Raw genomic sequence first — 23,762 nt, 5'->3', positions numbered from 1 at the left:
CTTAGAGCTGGAACCTGTTAGAACTCAAACCTTAGAACTCAAACCTGCTAGAACTCAAGCTTAGAACTCAAACCTCTTAGAACTCAACCCTGTTAGAACTCAAACCTGCTAGAACTCAAACCTTAGAACTCAAACCTGCTAGAACTCAAACATGTTAGAACTCGAACCTGTTAGAACTCTAACCTTAGAGCTGGAACCTGTTAGAACTCAAACCTTAGAACTCAAACCTATTAGAACTCAACCCTGTTAGAACTCAAACCTGTTAGAACTCAAGCTTAGAACTCAAACCATAGAACTCAAACCTCTTAGAACTCAAACCTCTTAGAACTCAAACCTGCTAGAACTCAAACATGTTAGAACTCAAACCATAGAACTCAAACCTCTTAGAACTCAAACATGTTAGAACTCAAGCTTAGAACTCAAACCATAGAACTCAAACCTCTTAGAACTCAAACCTCTTAGAACTCAAACCTGTTAGAACTCAAACATGTTTGAACTCAAACCTGTTAGAACTCAAACCTGCTAGAACTCTAACCTTAGAGCTGGAACCTATTTGAGAACAAGCAGTTGCTGAATCAGGGTTGTTGTTTGGTGTTGAAGCCGGGGCGGAGTGACTGAACCCGACCGCCGCGCTGTCATTTCCTCCCGGTCCGGCGGCCTGCGTTCCTCCTCAGCCCAGGGCCAGACGGTTCCTGTTTGGATTCCTGCAGCGGGCAACATCCACTGTGGAAGATTTACTTTGGAGAAGTGCCTCAGCCACGGCGGTGCCACATTCTTCCCTCCAAAGCTCCTTCTGAACACTCGCTGCAGTTTGAAATGGCAACGGCTCTTTGAGATAGGAGGCCAAACACGCCGGCGCAAAGTAATTCCATCCCGCTTCCCAACGCATTGATCTCTGCTGTGAAGTGGCTGGAGCAATGGTTCCTGGAAGGAGGCCAAGTTCTACTTATTTATGCTTTCTCAGAGATAATTATGATGGCACGTGTTTCTGAAATATCCAACAGAATGAGAAGATTCCACCTTTAAACACACATCACAAACAGCTTCATGCTCCCGTTTGTGGGAATTTTGCACACTAACACTTTTTTTCCATATAAATAAAGAAAATTCACCCTGAGTTAGTTTGATGTTGCAAAATTTGTGTTTTCCTCATCGTGTATTTTCCCTTTGAAAACAACGTCTTAAAACTCCACATGAACTTTTCTGTTTAAAAGAAAAATCCATTTCAGAAACGTGGAATAAAGCTCTTGTCCTCTTTGGTTCGGTGTTTCAATGTCGCACTGATAGATAATATGTAAACATGCTTTATTTATTACAGATTAAATCCTCCCAGCGACATTATTTCATCGGTTCTGCAGAGCCCAACAAGCTCATCGTGTCTGGCTGGATCGGATTTATGATCCTTGTAGTTTTTAAAGTGTGGCTGCGTGACCCGGGCCAAGGTTTTCCACGGCTCCTTTTAGAGACACATGTCATTTCCTCTCTGCCCGCCAGAATAGCTTCTCTATTATGAGGAGCAACAAGGCAGGACGTGGCAGTTTTAGACGTTCGCTCGCAGATTTAGGAGTCAGAATCCCTGCAGACGGATTATGGCTCAATCCCAGCTCATCTAGACATGAAGTCTACATTCTTTATGGCTACTTGGAGTTGGTCGTTCTATTTATCCAAACATTAAAAAAAAGTCCAGACCAAATCGACAGTAGTTCAACCACCCTGACAAGAAAGAGACAGATGACATTTCTTCCGGCCGTCCTTGCTTTCTGATTGGTAACCTGAGGTATAGACTATACAGTAAATTCCTCCAGTATGACTTTAGACCTTTCTGCAGCTCAGCGAGGCCCAACCGGGTTCGAAGTGCTGCTGCTGGCGAGCCGGCGGTTTCCTCTGTAAATAGACGAGAGGAATGAAGTATAGGTGAGGAATGTTTGGAGCCTCTCTTTAAGCTGTTTACACCTTCACAGAGCTGCATGGGCCCGGCACTGACAGATTCACAAACAGCCTCTTTTAGACTTTACAGCCTTTTTTTAAATTTACTACGCTTCATTCTCATTCGTCTGATGGGATGACTTCCACCGGAGTTCTGGTGTTGACTGTCGTCCAGGGTTTGCAATGAGACACTCTGTCAGCAGGACACACTAGAAATGCAAATGGACAGAGTCTCCAGACCTGGGGTGTCACACACGAGGCCCGGGGTCCAGAACCGGCCTGCAAGAGGCTCCAATCCGCTCAATCCAATAAGCAAATTGTAAAATTTCAAAGAAAATATATATTTAAAAAAGAAAAAAATCACTCTTTTCTTACATTTTTGTATTTTTAACAATAAAAAAATTAAGAATTTTTTTAACCATTTCTTAAAAAAATTGTTTTTACCATTTTTATAAAAAAAATTTAAGTTGTTTTTTTTTTAAATAAAGAAAAATGTAAACAATAAGAAATAAATTAACAATGTTTTCAATTTTTTTTAAATGATTATTATTTCATTTAAAACATTTTTTACAAATTTGAAATTTTTTCAATTTAGAATTTTTTAACCAAGTTGACACAACACAACACAACAGTGAGACCCAAGCTGAAATATCAGCCATGAAGTCCAGCACACAAGCATTAGCCTTAACGCCATGCTGTCAGAGGCGGTTTGGAAAACCACCCAGAATGCAACAGAGGAGAAGTTTCTAGGATATTCCGACCAGAAGGTTTCATTAAAATAGACTTCATGTTGAGATCTGAGTCATTTTCAATTGTGATTGTTTGTTTTTTGAGAAAATGGAGACATTTGATCATGTTTTCTCTGCTCCACAATGAAGAAAAGTTTAAATTTAAATGTTATGAGATTATTTTACCAGTTATGCCCACTCAAGATAAAATTGGACTGTGTGAGCCTGCACTAGACGCCCCTGACTTAAAGGATCATGTGTTTTTATATTGTATCAACATGCATTTACTCACTCGACCTCTAAATATTGTTATCTGAGACAAACTTATATAAAAGCTTGACTTTAGTAGCATTAGGTTCTGGATTATTTTCAGGACTTTACCTGCAAGAGTAATAATAAATGTACACTGAATAAATTGACCTGACTGGTCAACATGTAGAAATCAAAACATGCTATTCGGGTTGCATTTTCAACTTAAAGAGCCTTGAGAGAAAAAAATAAACTGTACACTCAGTTTTCCTCCATATGATCTATAGCTAAAGCCTCGGGCGTGTAATCAAACGCCACGGTCTTCCTCAGTGTGTGCCGCATGCTCTGCATGCCCCACCTCCCTCATCACGGGACGGCTAAATATAGAATGTGACATATTCAGCCCACAACTGTTTGATTCCCTCCCATGCAGCTCTGGAGCAGATGTTTGAGATGCCAGTCCACTGAGATGCCTCACCCCAGATTTTTTATTTATTTTCTTCCTCTTTAATCTGGCATCAGATGTCCTCCATGCTCTGGCTCACACTTCAGACACGGTGCGCTTTCTCAGGATATAAACTATGAAATCCTTTCGGTAAGCTTTCATGGAATGGCTCGGTGTTTTTCATGACAGACGAGTCTGTTTCCAGAGCTGCTGGACCAAAGATAAACTGTAGCTGTGAAATTCCAAGAGGAGAAATTATCTCAAGACAGACAGAGTCACGTTACCAATCATACTGAAATGTGAGTGCATGGAGAGAAAGCTCATACAACCACTCAACATCAACCCTAAATCCCATTATGCTACACCTAATCAACGCTCAGCTTGTTTTACTATGGATATCTTAATCAGCCCACGAGCACAACATGTTGCTGAAATGTGGTTGCAGATCAAGTTTCTAATGCATTGAAAGATTCAAACTTCACATTAAATTAAACTAAACCTCGTGAAGTCATCACAGCTCACAGTCTAACTGTTGGTCCATTCCACATGTTCCTCACGTTTTCACAAAACACCCAGAAGTTGAAATTTACAAAAGAAAAATCCGTGCAGCTTCAGCATTACGTGATGTTCTGGTGCACAAGGTCACAACCCGAGTCCTCTGTTTGCAGGGTTCTGCAGCCTCAGGCTCTCTGATTTCTGGTTTAGTGCTGCGTCATCACTTTGCCTCTTCGTCAAACAGCAAGAAAATAAAGAGAAATTTATTTGCTACGGCAAAAAAAAAATGACGTTTACTATTTGAACTCCTATTGGCTGTGTTGGATCCTCCTGCGCAGGTTTTCAAACATATGATCTGTGAAACAAAATAGTCCCGCAAGAGGCTGAAATCCGGCCAAACCACCAAGCAAAGCGTCAAAATGTCAGGAGTTTATAAAATATATAATAATATAGACGTTTTCATCAGGGATACTTTTGCGCCATAACAAGGGGATACTTAAGTTTAAATTTAAAGGCTATTCAGGCTCAATTTTACTGGTGAAAATGTTCTGTATTTGGCTCCTGAACTAAAATGTGTTTGAGGGGGCAGATGAGGTACCACGAACTGTAACGACGCCTCTGTTCATTCTCTGAACAGCTGAACCTCTAACGGGGACTCTGCTGAGCTGAAGAGGTCTGATCAGTAGGTTGAACATGTAAAGGCTCAAAGAGTGGGCGTAAAGGTCGGGACTTCCTGTCAGATCGTTTTCAATACCGGTATTTTTTCAAGAGTAATAGTAAAGTATTGATGGACTGAAAATCTTTTTCAAGGTCAGCAGGGATCTGGAACGTCTCAGTGTGGAACTTGCTGACCTTTTAACATGATTTATCCATCGCCGCTGAAATGCTCACACTTATTATGCTGTGTTGGTGAAAATAGACTTTTTGAGTTGTTTTTTGTGTGAGTTTGTGTGTGTTTGTGTGTGTTTGTGTGAGTTTGTGTGAGTTTGTGTGTGTCTCCCTCTGGAACACCTTGAGTCTGAACTTCATGGGGAATTGTTTTGCCGCCGACCATTTCTGATCTTCAGATCTCCCCGAGTCCCGTAAAGATAAAAGGCAGGCAAGTAATGTCGAGCTCAGATTTGCACGGTGTAATGAACCAGCTGAAAACTCAACGCGGCGCTCATATGCAATCCTCTCGGATGTTATTAAAGGTGCACCTCGGAAGAAGCACAGCTCATCCATCACAGATGAAGCAGAAGCTTTTCAGCCTCCTCACATCTTTACAGACATTTGAATCCACTCGGCATTACGAGACGGTTAATATCGAACAGGTCCAAAGGAAATCTCAGAGTATTAAAACACCACTTTCATTAAATTGAAGAATGTCAGAGAGGTTTGGAACAGAAAATCCACAACAACACAAGACATGATGTATTTCTGTTTAGACACGAACCTGAGACATGTGAGGTCACACTAATGAATTGAAGGAACATATAAGTGGTTATATGTTATAGTTAAAAAAAGGTACCGTGTAGCTCTTATGTTTTCATATTAACTCTAGGAAACTGGAGGAAATGCTGCTGCTGCACATGCACCCCGTCGCCGTAGAAACTACTGTAGTTCCTCTGCACATGCTCAGTAGTGACAATCAGAACAAAGTTTCCTGCGTGGTGTCATGTCTCCCAGTCCATATTCTCTTGGACTTGGTAGTTTTATTTTGACAGTCACCGTAATAACAATCCAATTGTTGGTTTTATTTTGACAGTCACTGTAATATCAATCCAACTTGTTGGTTTTATTTTGACAGTCACTGTAATAACAATTCAACTTGTTGGTTTTATTTTGACAGTCACCATAATAACAATCCAACTTTGTGGCCTGTCCACTAGAACGTCCATGTTCTCCCAGTGTTGATGTTTATTGTTCTCTGCTGCATGTGTGGTTTCAATACAAAAACAAACAACAGTGCCCACTAGTGGCCCAACATGAAAACGACACTGTGTGTCTGCCGTTACTGTCTGAACATGAAACTCTTCTGAAACAAAAAGGCAAAAAAGAACAAGTTTTTACTTATCGAGATGTTTTTGATGAGAATGATGAAGTGTCAGTACTTAAACGCAGCAGGCGCTGTTCTGTGGTTCTGAAATCTATGACTGTAAACCAAATGAGAAACCAAGAAAAAGTCATGGAAACTTCTCCTCACATTTTACAAGCTGCAAAGAAAAATTAAGGATATATATCTCCTAGGAAGGAAATTGAGAATTCTCAAATGGAGACAGATGCCATTTCCATTGATGGGAAATCAAGATCCTCTTTGAATGAAAGTGTTTGATGTTTGATGAGATTTATTCACGAGGATAAAAGGAGAGGATCCTGGCAGCGCGCCACGTCTGCTAAAGAGGTTCTTACACGCAGACCATGGCATCAGAACGCTGCCTACATAAACCTCCAAGCCACTTTTATTCTGACAGTGGAATACTTAAAAAAACAACAAAAAAAACAAGCTTTAACACGACTTCATGAGACGTGTTGACATTCCTCTGGTTCTTATCACGAGACAGTAAACACCGGGGGGGGAGACGTTCTGTTGTGTCTCCTGGTTTTCAATGTTAAAGGAGACATTTTCATTATCTGCTAATCTACTGGGAGAGTTCTGACAGTGACCACCCAGGTGGTGTGTGTGTGTGTGTGTGTGTGTGTGTGTGTGTGTGTGTGTGTGTGTGTGTGTGTGTGTGTGTGTGTGTGTGTGTGTGTGTGTTGGTCAGAGTGCCGAGGACCTGCGTCTGCCAGACGGCCATCATCTGTGAGTCACCTCCCCACCAAGATGATTTGGATTTAGAGAAATTCTCTGGCAGGCGAGAGAAAGAGCAAAGAGCAAAGAGCCGGGCTGCTGCGGAGATACCTGAAGGACGAGCAGAAGGAGCTGCAGGCCCTCATGGTGGCGCTGCAGCAGCCTGCCAGTAAGCACAACACTGTTCAGTATTTCTGCCGTTTCTGTGTAAACAGACAGTGTTTTCAAAATGTTGTCATGTAAAGATGAAACTTTTCTGAAATGAAAACACAAACATGATGCATGTTCACCTTAACTGATGTCGTCTGAACGAGGCCTCAGTACTGCACTGGGAATAAAGTTAATCTGAGCTTGGCCGAGTACATGTTAGGCTTTGAGGTGATTTCAAAGACTTCAGTGACTCAGTGGGATCGAAGTGTAGATTTCACCACTTATTCAAACCGAAATTTTCCAGTCGCTCGGCCAAACAACACACTTTGATCTGTTTTATCATCACGTCTGTTGCTCTGAACTGAAATCAACTTTCTCGGGTGCACTGAGGAAGGTTCCATTAAATTGTGATTTAAGCTATTTGACTGAAGACGAGACCATTAGACTCTCTAATTCGACAATATTTCTGAAGAGTTCATTAAATCATACATGGCGTACTTTAAAGTTTCTTTGTTTTGTCTTTATCTTTTTAAATGTTTGTATCAATGATCGACTGAGTCCAGGTAAAGTGATCTCCGGTGTGATTTGCTCCACATGAGAACAGCGGCTCATTGTTTCTCACAAATATATTCCAGATGAGTCACGTCACAACATCACAGCAGCTGAATTCAAGCTGTGTTTGATGTTTCGATACGTCGACTTGTTGCATTACGATTAAAGCTTCTCTACATTGTGTAACCTCGGAGGTGTCTCTCTTCACGTTTCAGATCTTCAGAGGTTCTTCTGTTATCTCTACGACGAGGACGTGATCACAGAGTCCAGCTGCCGAGCAGCAGGGCAACGGCGCGTGTGTGTGTGTGTGTGTGTGTGTTGTAGTGAACATTAGTTATTAACTTCTTCATACAAAGCAGCGTGACTTTGAAATCTACAGGAAATAGAGAGATTTTCTTTGGTAGAAATGTCACATAAATTCTCCGGGAAATGATAAATTACTAAAAAAATCCCATTTCCCACAATAAAAAAAAAAAATCCATTCTTTGACATCCCTGTTGATTTATTGACTGAATCCGCCCGGCGCTCAGACGTGTGGAGCTTCTCAGTGACGCTGGCATCGACTCCTCCAGTGCTGATCTGGGAGACGGGCTGAGTGGGATGGAACTAAAAATTACAGCTACAAAGTTCTTTAGTTTTGCTTCTCCTGTTTGTTAAAAATGAGGCAAGAGCAAAAGAAAAAGTAGACGTGTTTCCATAGGAGGGATTAGTCTTTGGAACAACTTGGACGATAACTTAAAAAAATCAGATACTCTTAAAACATTTAAAAGGTTAAAAGTCACCACTTGTGAAAAATCTTGAGCTCAGGAAGGACGAGATTAAAAGTAACTGTGTTCCTTTAGAGGACCGTTTATCTTCTGTTTCTCAGGAATGGAAAAGAAAATCAAAGTTTTTGTTTCTGTTACTTTGATTGCAGAAGCTTTATGTATTTTGTGTACAGGGTTAGGCAACATAATTTAAAGTTCCCCCTAAACCCTTCGTTCAAAACCAGCCAACCGGCAAACCACCAAGGAAACGGTCCAAATAAAGAAAACTAAGATTTTTGAAACTAATTTCTTAAGAGTTTTGGACGCGACACTGAGACCCGAGCTGAGATCTCAGTGTTGCCATGAAAGACAGCGACCTGGTTGCTATCAAACTCGCCTCAACGCCGTCCTGTCAGGGGGTTTAAAAAACTACCCAGAATGCAACAGCTACAAGAGAAGCTTCTGGACAGTTCATTGTATTTTGTACCAGAAGTTTTCATTAAAATTGAATTTATGTTGAGATTTTCAACAATGTATGTAGTAATTGTTTGTTTTTTGGAAATATGAACATTTTCATCACGTATATTCTGCGCCACAACAAAGAAAAACTTTAAAGTTTTCATTTGAAGGTTATTATGGCACTATTTTACTGGCCCGGCTGTATATGGCCTCTGGACTGAAGGGATTTATTGACGATTTGCTGATTTATTTAGCCTTGAAAGCACCAGACCGGGTTGTGATAGCCCCTTTCCTGTGACGGTATAATACTAACCACATTGTGGTTTGTACAGAAAATAAAAAAAGAAATAAACAAGATCAATGACAGTGAGCTAAGTAAGCCTGATGTTAAAGTAGAGACGCAGTATCATGAGCCTGGTACTGAGGAAGTCAAACCGTTTACTCTGAAATGTGTTTTCAACAGCCCTGAAAGTTAAACAAGGTCATTAAACAGTTTGAAAACCTACAAAAGTAACAGTCGTTCAATTGTGCCGTATTTTACAGAGTTCAGTCCACGGAAAAGTGACATCATGGTAAACCAGAGGAATCATCAGGCTGAGCTTCTCTGTCCGGCCCGTTTGGAGTGGGACCAACGAGCAGATGAACAAACCTAAAATATTCTCCCATCTGCCTCCGAGACTAAACTCTCAGAATTTTAAAGTCCTCTATGAGAGAAGACAGCGAGTCCAAAACTTCACCTGAAGTGTGAAGAGGAGCTATAAGGAGAACACAGCGAACAAGACAGAACAAGTCAGAGCAATTTTATACCTCGAGAAAAACCTTCCTGGGGCTAAACCTCGCCAGCATCCGACACTGTGGCAGGAATGACCCAGTTTACTCGCTTACCAAGAGCACAAAGTGCTTCAGTGAAGTGAAGGAAACTAAAAGTGACTGTTTCTTTAAAGCCTTTAACTCGGAGCAAACTGCCTGAGGTGAAGGTTTCCAGGCGCTCTGCTCACTTCCCTGAAAGCTCTTCCTTCGGGCTGTTCTCAAACATTAACTCTATATTTCAATGAAGTGAGTCAGAATCAACCACGACTTGTAATGAACTCAATTGTAATAAATTCACTCGAAGAAAGATTCAAGAAGTTTTGCTTTTATTGTCATTTTTCCTCAGTGAAGAAAAACCGTGTTGGTTCTTCACCTTGTTAATAAACTCATCAGTTTATCTGTTCTTGGTTTTGAACCTCGACTCCAATGCAAGACAAAACCATGCATTGTTGTACTCTGTCCCATCATCATCATCTTCATCATCTTCATCTTCATCATCATCACCAATAAAGCACTTCTTCAGTTCTTTTAACACAGATAAGTGAGAAAAAAAGAAACATTCATCGTAATGTTATTGGGATGAGCAACTGTGAATTTAAAAGACGCCACCTTCGGAAAGCAAGTTTGTAAAAGTGAGTTTAAAGGAGTTTTGTGGAGGAAGGTGCAGATTCTGCTGCCTGCTTTTCCTCCACCGCAGGCTGGAGAAGGTTTTTCTTCTTCACACCTGCAGCGAGGAGGAAGTGAGTGTAGTCAAGAAGGGAGAAAGAATTTAAGGTTGGAATTTAATCAAATATATACAATTTTATTTGTAGGTCATATCTGGAGAAAACATGACCAGACCGGTTTAATGTGATGAAGGGAAGCGAGATTTGAGCGACAGACGACATTAGTGGACGGGGGGAGAAACGGATCGTCTGTGGAGGCGGTCTGAATTGATTGGAGGGACCGAACTGGATTGTTTCAGTTTTGAATGTTTGAAATTGGTTTTGAATTGGAGGAAATTATGGATAATCTGCAGTTTTTTGTCCTTCAAACAGTCAGCGATAGTGTTAAAGCTCTGTGGGGAATCTGGTCGGGGGGGGTTACCTGCCTTTAGGGGGGGGGGTTCCTGTTTGTCGTCTGCATAGAGGCATTGTTCTGTTTCATAATATGGCTGAGGAGAATGGGAAAATAAAAATGGAGCTAAAATTAATCACCGTAAGCGATGTGGGCTTTGGATCACAAATTATATGGAAATATGGTGTCTCTGAACTTATGGAAAGAACTTCATGGTGGTTTTGTGGTAAGTGATTTCATCCATTTCTGAAAAAAGAAATAAATAATATAAATGAATACTAAAGTCCTGACGTCCATGCAGATATTGTAGTGTTGTAATTTAACCCTTTATAAGTGGCCTTCTATAGTGCATCCTGAATGTTTATTTCTTTAAATAACGATAATAATATATAATAAATAATAATTCCCTCTAAAAAGTCAAGGATCTGATGCATTAAAAAAAAAGTAATACTTAACCTTTTAGAAATATTTTTTTTGTGTATTGATTGACACACTTGATGATTCGGAGAGCTTCCTTTAATCCAGAGTGACGCTTCCAGGTGGGTTTGTGGAATAAGGAGGGGCTCAGTGTTTTCACAGCACTGAGTCCATGGGCCAGTGGAACCATCTGGGTGGACAAAGGAACCATATATTTTCTGAAAGCTGACAAGTCTCACGTGTCTGAAAATTCATGATAACCTTTTCAACTTGGTAGCTTTTAGAAATTACAGCTCGGCAAAGATATAAGGAATATTAACCATATTACCGCATATTCCATTTTATGAAATGGCCTTGCCTTCAAGATTATATCACTTTTGGCGCTATAAAATATATGTGGTGGTATCTAGAGCATGTTAAATGAAGTCATATCCTTAATTTTGTGCGTTTTTTACATTGACCTTGACCTTCGAGCATGACCTTGACCTTTAAATAAATAAATAAATTCCCCAAATCAAATAACCTCTAAGAAGGCATTTATTACAAATGTATATCACTTTTGTATGCTGAGCTATTGCAATTTTACCTTTTCCCAGTTTGCCATATTTTTTCACAATTTGCTGAGCTGTAATTTCTAAAAGCTTCAAGTTAAAAAGGTTCTCATGCATTTTCAGACACCTGAGACTGTTAGCTTTCAGGATATATATGATAGCCTTTGCCCACCCAGATGTTCCAGACTGGCCTCTGGCCCGTGGACTAACTCTGATTTCACTGAGCGGGGCTGAACGTGGCCAGAGGTCAGGAGAGGTCGTGTCTGTTTACGTCTGCCTGCTGGTCAAAAGTCGCCTGTTGTGTGCACACGTATGTTCCTGCATGAGAATGTGCACACAAACGTAAAGAAAGTGAGTTCCGCTGCAGAGCAGGCTGGGAAATGGAGGGGTCTTTCCAACACAAACACACCCAGCCTCGGACCCCACTGACGCACTAATGCGGGTGCAAAGGGGTTAAAACAACAGTCCGGCGAATGTGCGGCGGGGATGGGAGAAAATATTTCACAAAGCCTCGTGGACTCTGTTCTGAGAACTCGGCTCACTGCCGACGGCATCCGAGACTATTTCTGACCGCTCCAGCTGATGTCAGAAAGAAGAACAAAAATACATGCAGGTCATTTCTGTACAATCTCAAGAAGAAGAAAACGACTGAGATTTGAGTGTGAAATGGTTTTATTGGAGTTGATGTGAAGTTAAACGGTCAAAATCGATTCATCAATGAATTACAAAAGTATTTACAAAAATAAATATAACAAAAAAATTCATATAAGTGTGTATTATAAACATCATGTGGGTTCTCTTCTCTTCATGTGTTCAGTTGCACCACACAGGCAAGTGCAAACAACTCATTATACAAAAGTATTGACTTTTCAAACAATAGAAACTGCAGATGAGACCAGATTAAACCAACCCCCCCCCCCCCCCCCCCCCCCCCCCACACACACACACACACACACACACACACTTTTAGCATAGTATGTGTCCCTTCATCCATCTTCTTTATGAGACAGGATGTAGCCTGAACGGCTCAGCGAATCCATCACAATCACACAAACCTTCACACAAACACACTCATAAACATTTATCCAACGTCACAGGCGTGCAGGAGGAACATGCAAACGCCACATGGAAAGTCAGCCAGCAGGTTCATTACTGTGAAGCTCCTTCGGCTGTAAATCACATTGACTCAATTAAAATCCTTGTTTTTTTCTCCTCACAGCAGCGTAACACTGAGGACCCTGGGTGGTGATCCGTCAGACGCTCGCAGGGCTTCTTCCATCATCTGAATAATCGTATAGCCAGTAAATAGAAAATGCGAGCCTCAGGAGGAGAGCAATTTATAATTACAGTGTATTGTTGACTTACTGATGCAGCCTCTCGGCTGTCAGGGAGAAACGGAACGAAGACGAACCCAATTAGTCTCAATGAAGAAAATGTCAGAATTAATTACATTCTCACTCGGTCTGATCCAACAGGAAGCTTATAGGCAAAGGAATGGTCTACGTTCCTGGTAATACTGCGTGTTTTCAAATATGTTTTAAATTCTTTAAGTTTGAAACTTTTGACCCTCGTTGGCAAATGTTAAATATTAAAGTTCTTAACTTTCAATGTGCTGTTTGGGTCAGCTTTCAGACATTTCCTCATTTTTTAAATGTTTAAGCTTAACCAGTGTATAAAAAGAGACGATTTAACTGGACACAATCAATTCATCGAGCTCCAGACGCTCCCTCTTTGTCTGCGTCTCGGTCATTTTATGGTATCAGATGTTCATCGGTATGACCTTGATGCCGTGAGCGTTGATGAAGGTGAGCAGGACCTTCGCCCGCTTCTGAATGACGTCGATGAGCTTGTCGATGCCCGGTCGTCCACCCTGGCTCTCCCAGTACGTCTGGTCCAGGAAAAGAGACTGAAGGAGTTTTTCCCTCAGCTTCTGGGTCCGCAGCACCGACACGGCCGGCTCTGGAAACCTGGAAACACAGAACCATCAGGATTTCAGGGTTCTGCGTCAGGATCACTCACTTCCCATCGCCAGCTGCTCAGGAAGGAACGTGGCTGTTGTCGCCCGATGTGGGATCAGCCTGCAGGATTGATCTGCACTCTGGACCTGGACATCGGGATGGGAGGGACAATGGGAAGGACTTTCATGTCAGAGAGGAAAGCTGGATAAATCGGGCGTGATCACACCGCTTTACCATGTCCAACAGCATACTCAAGGTCAGGCCCGCTTCCTGTCAGACTCCAAGAAAACACACCAGCAATCCGTCTTCTTCATCACTTCATCCAAGCCAGTGTCACCAGATGACAGACTTCCAGCCCGTCATGAGTCTCACAGGGAGACGGACGCTCACACTGACTATTAGCTGCGATTAGCTTTGCTTTTGTTTTCCAATTTTCTTTTTATTTGAAAAGCAAGACATCGCAACTTTTATTGATTCTCTTTTCGATATGTCTAAAATAAAACCAGGAGTGTCTTCAAATCTTTATCTCTCTTGCCTTTCAAGTAGTTTAACATAAGTCAACTTAATGTAAAGTCAGCTTAACTGTTAACCCTGAACATTTGTGATTCTAGCTTCATTATAGAATGCAGACAAAGAGACTCGTTTACACTTACAGGGTTCTATCGATTAAAGTGTGACCCTATGGGTTTTAGTCCAAATCAGATAAAACTTTTCCTTTTGTACCCTGAGGGAGAAAGACAGCTTGTCTATAATGTACACCTCATGTATGATGTTGATGTTGATGTTGTTGGTGGCGGTTCTACTTTCAACCATTTCCTCCTGATAGTTTTTTCACTTGTTGCCAATAGTACGGCAAGTAGTTTTTTGTCATTGCTATTCTAATTTTCCTGCATTATGTCACCCAAATAAATAGTTTCACACCTAAGAGAAATGTTTCCACCAATAGATTATTTATATGGACATGGGCCTGTTCCCAATGATGTCTGATGACCCGGCAGTCCCAGAATACATGAAAGTGGTTAACTTCATTATTCCCACAAAGTTTGTTAAACTGTAGAAGGAGAATAAAGCATCTGGAGAAAACAAAGGCCCACATGAGGAGAACAGACCAATATTGAAATTGTAAAAATTTTTTAATTGAAATGTTATTATGACACTATTTTACTAGTCTGGCCTACTCTGTATTAAGTTTTGAGGCATGTGGCTCCTGAACTAAAATGTGTTTGACACCACTTTGTCACCTCATTTATTTAAAAGGGGCCATATTATGCAAAATTGATTTTCTAATAGTTTTTACCTGTACCTGGAATTCAATTCAACTTTATTTATATAGCACCAAATACAACACAGTCACAGGAATGACGCCCCAGAAGTGAAGACAATCATATACTATCATACTATATTTCAGGTAATATTCTCACAGCAAAGTAAGAGTGCAAACCACAACTCTTTAAGGCATCCAAGAATAATTTCAAGGGCTTATATTATGCAAATTTCACTTTTTAAAGATCTCCAACAGTACTAATCATCCCCATACCTGGACTGACGCCCCAGAAGTGAAGACAGTCTGTCCTCTCTCTCCCTGGCATGTTTCAGGTTTTAAAAAGTGTGTTGCTCCAACCAGCCAATCAGAAATCAAACCCTATATAGTGTCATCGGGGGTTTAGCCAATCCCAATCAAGGTAGACCCTCCCTTTGACTCCTCCCACAATTAGGCAGCTCTGCTCTGGCACATGGCACCACGAGACGAAGTATTTCCTCCTCTTCCCAAGATGGGCACGTGTGGGCGGAGCCAGTCCAGCTCACACAGACACAGCAGATTCTGAATGCAGCTCCTATGATCCAATATTCAAATGGAGGAAAATCAAGGAGGAGCTAGAAACTTTGAATAAAAGGTTTCTGGACCGACTGGACCAGGAGGAGGAGGAGAAGCTGGAGAATATGACTACTTTAAAAGTGATTTTGAACTTATAACCTTGCTTTTTAATAAAACCACTAAAACACATAATAAAACTGTTATTTTCACCTAAAATGTGATCAGTTTAAGACACCATAGAGTATAAGAGTATTCCCAAGTCTAATGACCAAACACTCAGTAATGTTCAGAAGTTACAGCTTGTTTTATTCACAAACCTGTACGAACTATGACTGCAACATGTGTCCTGAGGGAATCACTCATTCATCGTGTAGAAACGGATATAAATCAAGTGTCCGTTGACATGTTTACTGGTCCAACATCTGCTTTCACACAGATGTGACAAACACAGTTTCTATGGCTCTGTTCATGAAAATGTTGCTGACAGTAGCACAATGTTTTTCCTGAGACTCAAATATCCGAAAGCCATGAGAGTAATTATGGCAAAGAGATTGTGACGTCAAAAAAACATTTCCACGGAGTTGGTCTTTTTACTTTCACTGACTCAGAAAACGGATGCAGCTTGGCTCTTTGCTTCTTGGCAGAGGAAATTAAAGTTACACAATCGCATATTTCAACGAAGTTTTGTAGAACTGAAATGTCAACTTCAGTGGACTCATGGGTTGGAATTTACTGCTGGTACTTCTTTTTCTTTGAATGGTTTATTTAAACTTTTTTTTCAATGGACTTTATAATAAAATCTTAAATAAAATGAAGGCTAAGACAGAGTGGGTACTTGAGGAGAGGCGGTGTTTGGAGCTGAAGTCTAGAACGTGGCCGAGAAACACCTCATTAAGTTTTCGCCAAGAGCGAGATGATGTTACATGAGGGAAGCGGAACGGTTCCTGTGGAGGAACAAAACAAACATGCAAAGTGCTTGTTTGTGGCTGTGGAGATAAATGCTCTGTGGTTTGTTTCCTGGGTTTTAAGTGGATTTTATTATGGCTCGGAGAAAAGAGTTCTGCCTTTGGAAATGTTTTGTGTCCTCAGGTTGAAAACAGGGAAGATGGGATGTGATTTGATGAAAAAGGCGCTGATTTCTAGACTTTAACACTCTGTGATGTGCAAGTTCAGGTTTCCCTGGACGAAAAGTCAAAAGTTAGTCCATTTAGTTTTAATAAGCGTGAATGAGTCTCGTCGTAGTGGTGCAGTAGCGGTCGACACTCTGCTCAAAACTAGAGCGGAGTCAGAGGATTCATGGAACTTCCTGTGTAAAGTTTACAGATTCTTCTTGTTCATGTTTGGATCGATTCTTTTCTCAGCCTGCTCAGTTCTTGCTACCAGTAACTCCAAAGAACCGTTTCCACGGCAACATTTTAAATATGAAAACGCGTCAGTCTTGCATTTTTTTTGTTTTCAAAAACGTTTCATGTTTACACGGCAGCATTCCAAAGATGAAACAGAAACACAGAAACATTGAAAATGATGTAGTGAGCATGTTGGGCCACTAGAGGGTGCTGTTGGGTGACAAGATGACCAAGTTGGATTGTTATTACTGCGACTGTCAACAATAAAACTACCAAAAATATTGACTGGGAGTCATGACACGGCGGGGAAAACATTGTTCTTATAGGCCAGCTACTGAGCGTTTGCACAACTAATAGTCATAACGACCGAGATGCGCTTGTGCAGCAGCAGCATTTCACATAAGCTGTTTTCTGTTTTCACGCTGTTTCAAAACGTTTCATGTTTACACATGTACGGCAGCTTCATGATCAGAAAATGCAGGCAGAGAAGATGAGGGGATGAAAAGGTGAGATATGTATAAAACAGTCTGACGTTCATCGCTCTCCGAGCCTTTGTTTGTTTCTGTTTCAGCCGGGTGGCACGGTGGAGCAGTGGTTCGCTCCGTTAAACCTCACAGCAAGAACACCCTGGTTTCAGTTTGGGCCTGTGGCATCGGCAGGGTTTTCTTGTGTGAGATATCTTTACCTCCAGCGTCAAAGACATGCGTCAGTGAAGAAATCCCTGTATGTTTGAATGTTTATGCAGTGATTGTGTCGTTATGTTTTGCATGTTTTGGACTAATGACCTGTCCAAGGTCTTCTTCTTTGTACACGATCTGCCCTCGGCGATGGAATTAGATAAAGTGAGCGGAAGAGATGGACGAACATCAACATGGGAACAGATTTGCCTGCAGACACTTCAAAATAACATCACGAAGCCGCTCGCTAATTAAAACTGTTTTTTGCATCATTAATCACGACTTTGGGTTTTGGTGTGGACTCCAGACATTTCTTTTCCCGCTCAGCGGACAAGATTGTTGTTGGACTGATTCACATAAACTGTTTGGAAAGTCTCCATGTTTGCACATCTCCATCAAACAAAAGCACAGCAGCCAGAACGTCGATATATAGATCGAATGAGGGAAGCTGGTAAAGATCTGTGTGACATAAACCGATCGTCCTCATTCTCATGCTGCAAGCTTTCAAACTTGGCTTTCACGGATTGACTTGTCAAGAAATAGAAAGAAAATACGACTTAGCTCAGATGTACAAGCTCAGATCTTCAACAGAGGAGTTGACATTTTTGAGCTTTTACAATCTAACACAGTTTTGTCAAAAATAAGACGTAAGAGGCTCCAGCCCGACCGGCCAAACCACCGACAGAAATTTCAAAGGAAACATTGATTTTTTTTTTTATCAAATTTTTATAAGACAACACCACACTGAGATATTGTGACGCTGCCATGAAAGCGAACTACATGGTTGTTATCAAACTCACCTCAAAGCCGTGCTGTCCAGGGGAGTTTGTAAAAATACCCAGAATGCAACAGCTAAAGGAGAAGTTTTCTGTATTTTGCACCAGAAGGTTTCATTAAAGTTGGCCTGTTAGAGCCTGATATGTAACAAATGGTTATAAAATATAATGGAATACAACACCAAATGTAATAAAAAAAAAAAAAAAAGTAATAAAACCCAAAATGTAATAACTGGTCAATAATGTAACAAGACACTGAACCCAAAACTTGATAATATTTAATATTACATTATGGGGCAGGCAAATATTTTCCCCCTAATATTGGAATAATTTTATTACACCATAAAGTGAAAGAACGAGTTAAAGAATGAGTTCAAAAAGTTTGGACTATTTGTTTATACGTATGTCTATGTACAGTTTATGGTATTTAAGTATGATTGCTGTTGCCCAAGTCATTTATAGTTTTCTGTTCTCTATAATCTGTAATCTATTTCTCCACTCATCAGTACAAAATAATGTATAAACATTAAAGAAATTAAGATTACATTTACATTTTTATATTTTTATATTCCAGTCTGGTCTCCTCATTGGGCTGAATGTGTCTCCTGAACTAAGATGTGTGTGTGACAGCCCTGATCTAACAAACTGAATTCCAATCAATATTTTGCAAACTGTTTGAAAGCGATAACTCACTCCTTAATTCCCTCCAGCAGCCTGAAGTCCAGGTTGTCCTCGTTGCGGTCAAAGAATCCCTTGTTGTTGACGAAGACCAGGCGTCTCTGGTCGTTTCCTCTGTAGACAACGTCTGCCAGTCGAATGCGGTCTTGGTTCGCACATTGAGCGTGATGACCCAGCTCTACACACACGTCTTCCCGTCGGGGCTTGAACCCGCAGCAGCTCGGATCCAGACGGCTGTGGATCTGCAGCGGACACAAAACAAAAGCTGCAGGCGCTCCTCTGTTGAATCCCACATTGATATTCAGGATGTTTTCTAATCTGAGTGTTTGTTGTCCCTGAGCAGGAACACAGGCATGTATCACCTCCCACCTCCTCTCCATGAACATTCATTCCTTCATAACACCATGTCCAGTTTCCCGGATTACAAATGCATACGTTGAATATTTCATATAGCATGCACCTTTTGTTTTTCTCAGTTTTATTTATTCACATGACTGCAGGGTTGAAGCATCGGGAGCTTGATTGGCAGCCGTTCTCTCACTGCTGGGAGCAGCTCTGGACTTCCTGTCCGCTCACCTTCTGTCCAACTGGCTGCATCAGTATCAGATTAAAAGATCATTTTCTATTAAACTCCAAGGCTGGGAAAAATTCAATTAGTAGGTATGGTGCAAGTTTAATATAAAAAAAAAAAAAGTAAATTGGTAACTAATTTAATTTATTTCAAAAAGTTTATGAAGTTACTAGTAACTGGAAATAAAGATACATTACTTTAATAACTTCACCAGGTACACTGTTGATTAGTTATGATTACAGTTAATATAACTGACATTAAGTGTCAAGGTTCAGCAAAAGGAGATGTTGAATGGTCGAGGAGGAAGATGCTCTATAATCTGATGCTGGAGGAGGAAGATGCCCTGTAATCTGATGTTAGAGGAGGAAGATGCTCTATAATCTGATGTTGGAGGAGGAAGATGCTCTATAATCTGATGTTAGAGGGGGAAGATGCTCTATAAACTGATGTTGGAGGAGGAAGATGCTCTATAATCTGATGTTAGAGGAGGAAGATGCTCTATAATCTGGATGTTGGAGGAGGAAGATGCTCAATAATGTGATGTTAGAGGAGGAAGATGCTCTATAAACTGATGTTGGAGGAGGAAGATGCTCAATAATCTGATGTTAGAGGAGGAAGATGCTCTATAATACATAAACTATAGTGGAACAGCTTTCATGTTTCCATCCCGACTGACAGGTTTATGTTTGTTTAAATCCTCCTCTTCCAGGAAAAGGAGTTGGACGGAGTGGGATTAGAGCTGCTTTCTACTAAAACAACCACGACTCCTATTTAGCAGCAGAGAGAGGATCTAATTCACGACACTTTAAAGTTAAGAAGCTGTTGCTTCATTCACAAGATGTGTGTAGTAAGAGTTGATCTCAGTATTCATACAAAGCTCTCGGTCCATTAAAACACAGCCGGAGGAGATTATTATCGTTTTATGATACGAATAAAAATAATTCCTCTGTTGTCCCATATTAAATCACTAGTAGATCAACGCTATAATATTCAGTTAACACAAGCGATAAACTGTGGTGTATGTGAAAGCAGAGGTCTCACGCAGGGGGAAAAGTCCCCATGGACTCCAACTGCTGACAGTGCTAACCACTGCACCACTGCGCCACTCCGCTCCTTCCACAGGAGAGAAATCAAAAGTTGTGTTTATCCTCAGAGGCGCCTCCCACTGGGAAGACAGAGTGTCGATTCAGTCGAAGGCATCAGAGGAGATTTGGGCAGTTTTTCAGTTTTAACAGTTGTTCTGATGTCTGATGTCATTCATGAAAAGACTTTGAGGATCGCAAAAGGAAAAACTCATCGAATCCTGAAACAAACTGGATCTGTCTCACACATTCATTCATCTAATGTAGTAATGGTGCGACATGTAATAATGTAATCCATCTTCAACCCATTATGTAATAACGCCGAATTTTGTAGTGATTTGCCGCATTTTGTAATAAAATTCTTGTTAAATGTTTGTTTTTGTGTTTTTATGCTTTGTATCATCGATAATAATTCTATAAAATAATGCAGATTGCAGGTGTTTATGTCTTGCAGAACTTCAGTGCACCAATAATTTTTGTGTCAGTAATAATTATTATTGTAGTTTTAGTTTCTAGCTTGTGAACAAATTCTCCATTATACTGAAAACAGTTACTTTTGATTTAGACATGAGTAATAAAACATCCCATAATTCTTTTTTAAATAAATCCTAATTAACCTGGAAAACTTAATATTATTCTGATAGTATAATGACTTTTCTAATTAAGGCATCAATTTTGATGAGTTGTTACATAATGCACCAATTATTACATTTTCTTAAAAAAAAAGGAGAGCATTCGCATTTTGTAACAACTTTTGCAATATGTAATAAGTATTACAAATTGCATTCAAGAAATGTATTACAAAATCTGGCGTTATTACATATTGAGTTGATAATCTATTAAATCATTATTACATATTGCACCGTTATTACATAATGCGGTGCTACAGACCTTTAATTTATAATTTTTTTACCTGCAACAGGAAGTCCAGAAAAGCCAGTTTGCTCCACTCGTAGTGATGAACGGTGGCGCAGCCGGAGTCGGGCTTCGGAGGGATGTTTTTATGCCAACACTTCTGTTTCAGAGAGCTCTGGTACTCCCGCCACGTCAGCCTCACCGCGGCCCAGCCTGCAGCAAGGCCTTCTGGGTACAGAGAAGCATCCCAGAGCACCACGGGACACGGCTGGCCGTCTGAAGCAGGAGAGAAGAGGAGGTTCATGCAACTTTCTCAACACGTTGTTATGTGCACGCATGTCTGTGTTAGTTAAGTGTGTAACGGGAGCAGGAGAAGGAAATCCCAGGAGCTGCAAAATCGGAGCAGCTGGATTGGAATTATTCACTTACAGTTGATTATATACTGCAAATAGTCGTATCTTCAGTGTGTGCACTTGTCTTATTCGGGAGAAAAAGAAGAATTGATGATCAGCTCTTGTTTGACCTTCGGCGAAGGAGCGTTCAGGTTCCTGAAGCAGAAGAAGCAATTTCCTACAAACACATGTGGAACGCCGTCTCAGAAAAGTCGCCGGATTGAAAATATCACAATTAATTCTGCAGCTTGGCTGAACAGATGAGGCATCTGTCATCAGGTGTCAGAGGTGTTTCTGTTCTACCAGAATTCAGCTGCAGGTAATGGTCTTGTTAACTCGTGCGTCAAACGTAAGGCCTGGAGACCAAAATCAGGCGGCAAGAGGCTCCAACCGACAAAAGAAACCACCAACTAATGGTTACAAAAAAGAACATTTCTAAAGAGTTGCGGACAAAACATGACACTGAGACGGCGGGGACGTTACCATGAATGCTGGAAAACTAGCATTAGCCTCAGAGCCATGCTGTCAGGGAGAATATGTTAAACTACCCAGAATGCAACAGCTGTAGGAGTTTCTGGACATTTTACTGTATTTTGCACCAGAAGGGTTCATTAAAATTGGCTTTATATTGAGATTGGAGTCATTTCCTGCACGAATTGTTTGGCTTTTATGAAAATATTGACATTTTCATCACGTACTCTGCAAAGACAAACTTTAAAGTTTAAATTTGGAGGTTATTATAGCCCTGTTTTACCAGTCCAGCCCACTCAAGATTGAAATTTGAATTTAAACCTATGAGTTGACTAGTATTTAATGCTGGTCAAAAAATGAGGCTGTTGGTTTTCAATGTCATTCATTGTGGAGTTCATCTTGGTCATTCTGTGCATGTTAATGTAGATTTGATTCCCGTTGGAGTCGCATTTGATTTGTTTTTTGAACATTGACGTTCATATGACTTCCAGACAAGACCTTCATACAAAAAACTTTAATTGTGGCTTTTGTGTCCAATTGTGACCCAGAAGCCATAATTGGAAACCAGTTTTGGCTCAGTGGGGAAGACAAGTAGGCTTGTATAATGGATGCGTTTTGATTGATTGCTGGCTGATAACCTACCGTGTAAGAAGCTGAAGGCTCTGCTCACCGCGGGCAGCGTCCTGTTGAGCCCCAGCACCCTGTCCAAATGGAAAGCAAACACCTCGGAGTTGTCCACGGGGCTGTGGATGACTCCACACTGGGATCCGCACACACCCGTCCTCTGGCCGTCTGCTGGGACATTTGTCTTCCCCTCAAATATCAGAAGTGCCTCGGACTCTCCGTGAGAAACTTCTGTGACGCGTAACGCTTTGGCGTCGGCCAGAAAGCGCATGGATCGGACGTCCTGCGCGCTGAACCACGGCGGTGCCCTCTCACCGTAAATTCGGATTGAACTAATCTGAGAGCCTGTTGCTTCTTCTTCTTCACGACGAGACTTTAGAATTATTTCCACTGATTTGTAATTCAAGTCCCTGCTTTCTTTCCAGGACGTTTCGTGCGCGGCGTTGCGCCTGATTTCTCCGGCGCTCAGCTCCAAAGTGCCAAGTTTGTTCTGCGTAAAAGACAAACTGTCCGTCTTGTTTCTCCTGACTTTCCTCCTCAGTTTGGGCCTGACGGTTCCTCTGATGTGGACTGGTTTCAGGCGCTTGGACTTGAGCGTTATGTAGACCACGTTGGACCGGGTCGGGACCACGAAGCCCGCACCGGGCGGCGCAGCAGCCAGGTCTGAAGGCGCACCGTTCACCCTGATATAATCCGATCCATGGTTGTTCCGGCTCTTCTCCTTATCGATCCTTCTCCCCCGGTGCAGCTGCGAGTATCCAACTTGTGAAAAAACGAAACACAGGTAGAGGACACACACGGTGGCAATAAGTAAGGTTTTTCTGGAAAGTGGACACCTCCGAAAGTTTAGAAGAGGGAAGCGGAGCCAGTGAAAACGAGGCTTCCCCATTAGAACTTAGGCCATTATCACCGGAGGCTGCAGCGCAACTTCCAAAACTCTTTATGGGAAGGAGGATGTGAGTTGTGGACAGGCAGTGAAACCTCCCCTCACACACACACACACACACACACACACACACACACACACACACACACACACACACACACACACATTAATTATCGTTTATATTTTGTAATTTATTGATTTAGCGTTTACAATTGTGCTTAGAGAGAAAAAATACACTTTTATCGATATAATTTCAAAATGTTTTTTTTTTTT

At 41.2% G+C, this 23,762-nt stretch overlaps 1 protein-coding gene across 1 annotated transcript; it reads right to left on the bottom strand.

The window, feature by feature from the left end:
* Positions 1-12,013: 12,013 nt before the first annotated feature.
* Positions 12,014-23,542, bottom strand: gask1b (golgi associated kinase 1B). The gene is made up of 4 exons (XM_080466225.1): positions 22,622-23,542; positions 21,175-21,392; positions 18,624-18,850; positions 12,014-13,324 (listed from the first exon to the last, which is right to left on the bottom strand). Exons 1-4 carry the CDS (start codon positions 23,490-23,492, stop codon positions 13,117-13,119), a joined length of 1,524 nt encoding a protein of 507 aa, XP_080322351.1. The 5' UTR covers positions 23,493-23,542; the 3' UTR covers positions 12,014-13,116.
* Between the last annotated feature and the right edge of the window lie 220 nt (positions 23,543-23,762).

Source organism: Lipophrys pholis (genome assembly GCF_963383615.2).
Source record: "Lipophrys pholis genome assembly, chromosome: 6".
Taxonomy (NCBI): Eukaryota; Metazoa; Chordata; class Actinopteri; order Blenniiformes; family Blenniidae; genus Lipophrys; species Lipophrys pholis.
This window is presented reverse-complemented; position numbering and strand designations above follow the sequence as displayed.